Source organism: Cetorhinus maximus, chromosome 2 (assembly GCF_964194155.1).
Source record: "Cetorhinus maximus chromosome 2, sCetMax3.hap1.1, whole genome shotgun sequence".
In the NCBI taxonomy this organism is placed as follows: domain Eukaryota; kingdom Metazoa; phylum Chordata; class Chondrichthyes; order Lamniformes; family Cetorhinidae; genus Cetorhinus; species Cetorhinus maximus.
In genome coordinates, this window is record NC_135880.1 from 219010424 (window position 1) to 219019269 (window position 8846).

General features: G+C 42.0%; 1 protein-coding gene across 1 annotated transcript in view; it reads left to right on the plus strand.

Moving 5' to 3' along the window:
* The window catches only part of LOC144690995 (uncharacterized), a 34872-nt gene extending 26026 nt beyond the window's left edge, over positions 1 to 8846 (plus strand). The window contains exon 4 of the mRNA XM_078558949.1: positions 8010 to 8846. Coding sequence (XP_078415075.1) covers positions 8010 to 8137 — 128 coding nt within the window. The 3' untranslated portion in view covers positions 8138 to 8846. The remainder of the gene's footprint in view (positions 1 to 8009) is intronic.

Sequence of the window (8846 nt, forward strand, 5' to 3'; positions counted from 1 at the left end):
CCTGTCTTGAACATTTGAACTGCCCTTTTGACCAGTCCATTTGGGGAAGGGTGGTACAGTGCAATTTTTACATGAGTGATACTGCTGAGGCTGGTAAACCGTTGAAACTCAGCACTCGTAAATGCCGTGCTGTTATCGGAAACGACTACTTCTGGTAGTCTGTGAATGGCAAAACTCTGTCATAGTTTCTCAATCATAGCGCCCGACATTGGTGACTTCACATCATATATGCCCAAACATTTCGAATGGGCATCAACAATGAGCAGAAACATTGCTCCCATGAAAGGTCCAACGTAGTCAATGTGTAACCACACCCAGGGTCTACCTGGCCATTCCCATGGGTGTAACAGAGCTTTCGCTGGCATCTTTTGCAGTTTCTGACATTGCACATAGTGCTTCACTAAACTCTATTTCGCCATCCATCCCAGGCCACCATAGATAACTGCGTGCTATGATCTTCATTCAGGAAATTCCTGGATGGGCACTGTGTAGTTCAATTAAAAGTGGCTTCCCTTCCTCCCTTGGAGAAACTATCACTTGTGCTCCTCACAATAGGATGCCATCCTGGCTGGTTATTTTATGTCTTCTGTTGAAGAACGGTTTCATTTAATCAGATACGGGTTACTGTGACCAACCATGTAGTACTTGTTCTCATACTTGAGATGGGACTGGGTCCCGACTTATCCAGTCTCTGATCTGTCAAACACATACTGGCGAAGAATCTAAGAAATTTAACAGTGAAACAAGTTCCTGTGGAACTGGGACCAGCTCATCATTTTCTTGTAAAGGCAAATGACTAAGGGCATTGGCATTTGCGATTTGATTGTCAGGCCTATGTATGAAAGAATTCGTATGCTGCCAGAATTAAAGCCCATCATTGTATTCTTGCTGAGGCTATGGTGGTACAGCCTTTTCCTTACTAAACAAACCTAACAATGATTTGTGGTCTGAAACGATTGTAAAATGGCAGCCGTATATGTACTGGCGTAATTTCTTGATACTAAAGATGATGGACAGGCCTTCTTTTTCTATCTTTGAGTTTCCATTTTCTGCTGTGGTGAGCGTCCTTGATACAGGCTGTACCGTGCTGACGTCCGTCCGATGAGATAGCACTGCTCCCACTCCGTTGGGGAATTGCGTCATATGTCAGCACCAATTCTTTCTTCTGGTCATAATGCCAATAGATTGGATGAGCGCAACAATTGTTTCACCTTTATGAAAGCTTCTTTCTGGGGCACCTCTCAAGATCATCATTGGTTCTTTTTGAGTAGAGAATGCAGGGGGGCCAGCCCTGTAGACAAATTGGGTAAGAAATGCCCATAATAGTTGATCATTCCTAGGAATGATTTGAGCTCTGAGGCGTTGTTTGGCACGGGTGCCTCTCTTGTGGCTCTCACTTTCTCCTCAGCTGGGTGAAGGCCCTGTGAATCTACCCGGTGACCCAAATAGATTAGGTCCCTCACTTGGAACGTGCACTTTTTTGTTTAGACACTCTCCAGCTGACAAGAAACGTTTTAAGACTTCTAAGTTTGTCAAATGCTCTTTTTCAGTGAATCCTGTCACCAATACGACATCAAAAAAGACTACAACCTGGGGTAGTCCCTGCGGTAAGCTTTCCATTGTTCTCTGACAGATGACACAAGCTGAGGAGACACCGAAAGGCAATCGTGTATATTGGTACAAACCTTTGTGGGTATTAATTGTGACAATTTCAAGAAATTCATTATCCAATTCTTGTTGTTGATAAGCATGACTCATGTCAAGCTTTGTGTACGCTGTTCCTCCTGCCAGCTTGACATACAGGTCTTCCATTTTTGGAATAGGGTGTCTGTGCAGTTTGGCTACTTTGTTAACCGTCTGTTTGTAGTCTCCACAAATTCAGACGCTTTAGTTGGGTTTAAGGACGGGGACTATGGGTCCTGCCCATTCTGAGAACGGAGCAGCTTGTATAACGCCCAGTTTCCCTAGCCTATTCAGCTCAGTGTCGACCTTTTCTCTCAGGGCATATGGCACCGGTCTCACCTTCATGAAGTGAGGTGTTGCTTCCAGATCCACATGAATCTTGGCCTGCAGGCCCTGGATTTTCCCCTGTTTGTCCTTGAAGACGGTGGTGTACTTTCTAAGTGGCTCTGGTATCCCACTTGCTCTCAACTGGAAAATTTCAGCCCATTCTAACTTAATCTCCTTTAACCAATTTCATCCTGTGAGGCTTGGCTCTTCACCTACTACCACCGTCACGGATCACTATGCCGATTGGCTTTCATAATGGGCAGTTACTCTGCTTATACATCTTACTTGAATGTCTTCAGCCGCATATGTTTTTAGCTTGGCAGCCGTTGTTCTAAACTTAATTGATGTTCACCATTATTCAAATGTCTGAAGTTATGTTCCTCAATTACTGTAGTAGAAGCTCCCGTGTCCACTTCCATTTTAACAGGTTTGCCATTTACTTTCACTGTGACAAATATTGGTTCTGTCTTTCCAACTTTCAGATTAAACAATGAACAAATGTCTGAATTTGTTGCTTCAGGCTCTTCTACATTGTAGATTTCATTGGGCTTCTTCTTTTGTTTACAAGCCTGCATAAATCTTTCCTTGCACTGCCTCATTATATGTCCATTTCTGTGACAATAGTAGCATTCGATTTTTTTAAACTGTCAATCGCTAAAAGGCTGATTGTTCCCACCTCTATTAAAATTATTCTTTGATTTCACTGCTAAGTTATTTTTCTTTATTCTTCAGATAGCGGAAGCGGTTTCCTGCTTCTCGGCAGAGTCTTGCTTTTTCGCACCACTTTCGCTTGAGGTTTCCCACCCGATGTGGAGGACAGCGCCATTTTGCGCACCCTGTATCGCTTGTGAACCTCTTACAGCGCTTTCCATGGCCAACGCTGTCTCTAGCACCTTCTTGAAATCCAGATTCACTTCGGGCAATAATCTTTTCTGAATAGCGTCCTCTTTCACACTACACACTAAATGATCTCTGAGCATGTCGTTCAGAGTCGTACCGAACTCACAATGTTCTGATGGCTGCTTCAAATTTGCCACATAGCATGTAATTGTCTCACCCAAGGCTCTATTTCATGCATTAAACCTGAACCTCTGCATCATGACTGAGGGCTTTGGTTGAAAGTGACCCTTCACGAGGTCCATCAATTCATCAAAATTCTTCAAATCTGGGGCACTGGGTGCCATAAAACTTCAAATCAAACCGTAGGTTTTGCTTCCACAAGTATTCAAGAGCATTGCTCGCCCCTTCTCTTCCCCCCTAATCCCGCGTACTTGAAAAAAGAACGTAAGGCTTTTGGTTTTGAGACCAATCGTCTGTGGCAGGTTCAAAAGGATCAATTCTCCCAAATTGTGGCATTTTGAGAGAGGATAACTTCTTCAATTCGAACAGAGCTTGCTATTTACAATCACTGGGCGAGGTACAGTGCCAATTTCTTTTTAACTTTATTTCTTCTGTTCAATCCTGTTTTACCCTCATCACCATTTTATTATAAGGTGGCCAAGTTGTATTATTAGTAATAGAGTTGAACTGCACTTCTTAAGTGGAATCATTAAGTTTATTTGCAACACACTAAGCAGCAACTACACGTGTGTTTTCAACTCCAACTCTATCTCAACATTGCTGAGGTAGCCCGTGCTACTCTCCTATTACTACAGATCATGTGATCTTTCCTAACAAGTATTATTCTTAAAGGTACATTGCACACTAAATAAAATCATAATTACTACACATAACCTCCCTATATCCTATGCCTCGGACAATAGAAGTAAGTTTCCTGTATGTTTTCTTAACTACCTTATCTAGCTATCCTGCTACCTTCAGGAATCTAACAGGGTGCATGTCCATAGATTCCTCAATGCTTCTCAGAATCCTATCAGTTACTGTGTATTCCTTTGTTTGTCTGCCCCAAATGCATCACCTCAAGACTTCTCCAGATTGAATTCTATTTGCCACTTTCCTACCTACCAATCTATTGGTTTCTTCCTGCAGCTCACAGCTTTCTTCCTCACTATCAACCATGGCCCATCTATTCCTTCAGTCTATTTAGAATATCCGTCTATTTAGAATAGGAGGTAATCACCATCTTAATACTTCAAAAGAGATTGTGGCGGAAAACTACGTGGGCACAGATGAAATGTTTAAACCACTTTGGAAATACCTGATTTGATTGGATTGCTGTAGTCATGTGTGCTCTTTCTCTGCAAGATTTTATTTATTTATTAAAAACCCCAAAGAAGGCCTGGAATGGAGAAGAATTGTTAGTAGTACAGTAGGGATCCCCAAATGACTCTGAATTTCAAGGATGGTCCCTGACTTTTCCTCTATAATTGTGCTTCCAAACACAATACAAAGTTCATGATTCTTGATGAAGATGCCTAATGATGCAAGATGTTCCCTAAATTCACATAATTCACCCTGTGCTCAGACTGAGTTTCTTATATAGCAAGAAAAGCATTGAAATTATAAGCAAAAGTCCTTTCACAACAGTAAGTATTATTCCAGAAAGACTTGGTTGAAAAGGATAGAATCATAGAATGATTACAGTACAGAAGGAGGCCATTTGGCCCATCATATCCATGCCAGTTCTCCGCAAGAGCAACTCAGTTGGTCCCACTCCTCTACCTCTTCCTCGCAGCCATGCAATGTTTTTCTCTTCAGATAATGATCCAATTCTCCTTTGAAAGTCATGATTGAATCTACCTCCATCACACTGTCATTCAGTGAATTCCAGATCCTAACCACCTGCTGCTTAAAGTTTTTCCTCATGCCGTCTTTGGTTCTTTTGCCAATCACCGTAAATTGGTGTCCTCTGGTTCTTGACCCTTCCACCACTGGGAACACTTTCTGCCTGTCTACTCCGTCCGAACCCTTCATGACTTCGGACACAAGGAATTATTTCATAATTCTGAACAAAGGAAAAACCTATCGGGAAAGCCCCTTTAAGAAGGATGAACTATCGCTGGCTAAATAAGGAAGTTAGGGATGGTATCAAATTGAAAGAGAAGATGTACAATGCTGCAAAGATTTTTAGTTTAAACTTTTCTTAATGCTTTTGGTCCTTACTTTAAAAAAAAATCCATCATAAATATGATGTTACATACTACTTAATCAATATCTGTAGAAATGGCCTGGCATGAATGAAACCACATTCTCTGGTGAATAAATGGTGTTTTTCATCACATCCAGTTGTCTCTCATGCCTGATTGAGGTTTTGTGCAAGAGAGAGAGGGAAAGATTGACTGAGATGTACAAATACAGAAAGATAATAACAGATCTGCAGAAGTACACTGCCAATTGCTGGTCAGAAATGGTCGGCTTTGTAATGGAATATAGATGTGTTTTCTTCTACAAATACTTTGCAGTGCAACGTGCTCAACAGCTGTTTGCTTTATTTATAAAAGAGCTGGAATTGTATTCATCAAACTCTCAACAAAGAAGGAGTTCAAATCCTCGCCCCTGCTGGCACTTATGTTCAGTCAGCCCAGGCATTAGGAGTTTGGGGCATTGATTGCCAGTCTTGGTCCCCAGTATCAGTGAGAAAACTAGCCAAAGAAGTTGGCTTTTCCACCTCTTAATCACTCAACATTGCCTCCTCCTGGTATGATCAATGAGGAGCACTGCATGATGAGTGGAGATGTTTAAGAGTTGGACCATTCCAATCGCCTGGATGAGGTGACTAAGAAGACAGGAGTGTGGAGAAATGGAAGAAAATGAGAAAACTGAATTTTAAAAAAAAATTATATATATATATATATAAAGTGAAAGTAACAGTTAAAAAGTGAAATAAACAACAGAAACTGCTGGAAACACTCATCAGGCCAGGCAGTATTTGTAGAGTGAGAATCAGAGTTAATGCTTTGGATTAGGGACCTTTTATCAGAACTGGAAGAAGTTACAGTGTTAGTGGTGTATAAGCAAGGCAAGAGCTGGGGAAAAGGGGAGGGCGGTGGGGGGGAAGAGGAGAAAATAGCAAAAGGGAAGGGTAGAGGGTGGGAGTGATTAAATAAAAGAAGGGATGAGGCAAAAAGGGGCGGTAATAAGACAATAAACAAAAGATAGGTCCAGAGCAGGTGTAAATGGCAATAGTAGAACTGCCCCCTGAGAAAAATACAAGCAGTGGTTCTGGGTTTGAAGTTATTGAAATCCATGCCGAGGCCAAAATGTGTAAAGTGACAAATTAAAAATCACTGTGTCCCCAGCTAATGCAAGATCGCCAGAAATATGGCCACCGATACCCATCTCCGCACGCGAACTTGTCCACCCATGCGTCGAAAACCAATGATGGATTTTGTCCTTCCAAACTTGGGTTGTGTCAGGGGCCATTTATAATTATAAAATACCATTGTAGATTGATGTGGCATGGTCAATGAAATGAGTGGAGCAGTGCAGTCACACAGATAAGAAGTCAGAATATAAACGGGTCCCATACAGATTAGCCCTGGTGTTGACTAATGCCAGACCAGCCTGTAAAACATCCCACCACATTTTTTAAAATTCATTTACAGGATGTGGGTGTTGCTGGCTGGGCCAGCATTTATTGACCATCCCTATTTGCCCTTGAGAAGGTGATGGTGAGCTGCCTTCTTGAACCGCTGTAGTCCATGTGGTGTAGGTACACCCACAGTGCTGTTAGGAAGGGAGTTCCAGGATTTTGACCCAGTGACAGTGAAGGAACGGCGATATATTTCCAAGTCAGGATGGTGAGTGACTTGGAGGGGATCTTGCAGGTAGTGGTGTTCCCACCTACCTGCTGCCCTTGTCCTTCTAGGTGGTAGTGGTCGTAGGTTTGGAAGATGCTGTCAAAGGACCATTGGTGAGTTCCTGCAGTGCATCTTGTACATGGTTCACAACGCTGCTACTGTGCATCAGTGGTGAAGGGAATGAATGCTTGTGGGTGTGATGCCAATCAAGCGGGCTGCTTTGTCCTGGACAATGTCAAGCTTCTTGAGTGTTGTGGGACCTGCACTCATCCAGGCAAGTGGGGAGTATTCCATCACACTCCTGACTTGTGCCTCATAGATGGTGGACAGGCTTTGGGGAGTCAGGTGGTGAGTTACTCGCTGCAATTTCTGTTGTTTATTTCACGTTTTAAATGTTACTTTCACTTTTTATTTTTATATATTTTTTTTTAAATTCACACCTCATACTGCAGATTTTTTTTTAATATCAGTCTGTGTCAGCTCTCCAGTTGCCTGATGTAATTTTCCAACAACAAAACAAGCAAAAGGCAAAAGGGTAAAATACAGAAAGAATAAACTAAAAACAGAAAATGCTGGGCAGAATGAGCAGCTCCTGCAGCATTTGAGCAGAAGCTTGGGTTAACAGGTCAGAGTGCCAAAACGTGCCTAGAACTGAAGGCTAAATCCGAGATTCCTCACCAAAGATATAAGTTTATTTTCCTTTATTTCTGTCCTGGCCATGGCATACTCTGTCACTGCCAATGATGTCACGGAGTAAACAGTATAACTGCACACCCACCGCTTTGGCAGCAAACGCAGCCATTAAAAAAAAATGGGGCCACATTTCTCGAGTTTCCCTTGAGCTCAACACTTTCAGCTCATAACCACCGTTCCCCTTTTCTTTGACATCAGGTGCTAGCGATGGTCCCCATTTTCACCTCCTCTGGACTCATCTTTTGTTTTTTATTACCCTATTCCTTCCCACCTTCCCCTTCGCTCTTTTCTCCAGTAAACCACTCCCCTTTCCCTGCCTTTGCACTTACTGAAAAACTGCCGAGTCCTTAGTTTCTTCCGGTTCTGGACGAAGGGTCATCCAGCTGCAACATTAACTCTGTTTCTCTCCCCACAGATGCTGCCGGATCTGCTGAGTGTTTCCAGCATTTTCTTTTTTTTTTACAGATTTCCAGCATCTTCAGCGTTTTGCATTTGTCCGCCCAATTGTTTAAGTTAAAAAGTTAAACTGAAATGCGGTCACAAGCATTGAAAATCATTGTTTTGTTAAAAAATAAAATAAAGTGCGTTTTCGTTTTATTTCTTTAGGTACACCACATCCTTTGTCAGAAGAAAAGGGCAGTTTCACAGAACCCAACTCTGATAGAGCAGCTGTAACCATCCAGACGCAGTATAGGAGGTACCGGCAACGGAAACATGATGAAAGGGACCCATAAAGGCTATGATGTTGCTTGTTGAGGGTTTCCTTATAAAGTGTAATGGTCGCATTCCCCTGTAATGTATGCCAAATGTTGCGAGATTAAAAGTAGCAACCAACTGGTGATGATTCTGTTGCAACATACCAGGCCTCAAACAGTAAAGTAGCTGTTCACCAATGTTCATGGTGATAAGGTGAGCTTCTCCTGTCTGTAACTAGCTAATCTGTATTATTCCGCTATTTTCTAACAAAGACCGAGAAACGTTATGGTAACGCTTTTAAGCATAACTACTTAAAAAGCTTAACATGCACCAGATACTGATTGCACAAGGGATGCAAAATGAAGATACGGTCATCGTCATGAGCTGATTTCATTTCAGACCAGTGTAAAGGATTGGAATCTTCCTGTACTAAATGCCCAAGCATCCTTTGTGAAATAAAAATTGGCTAGGTTAAACCCAGTTTTTTTTTTAAACTCAAATCCACTGTGCAAAAATAATTCACCCTGTGTCCATAGGTATGCACATACCACTAGGATGGAAATGGAAATGTTACGTTGGTGTAGTAGAAGATTTTTGCTCTAAAACTGTGGGTTATGGACCATTGCTAGTGCATTCTCTGTCTAATTCCGAATGTACCTAGACCTTGGTGTGTTTGATGTTTATACTGGTGACCGAAAATAGTAAAATGTTCCTGTCATAACATTCTCCTCAAGTTGTTGATTTACA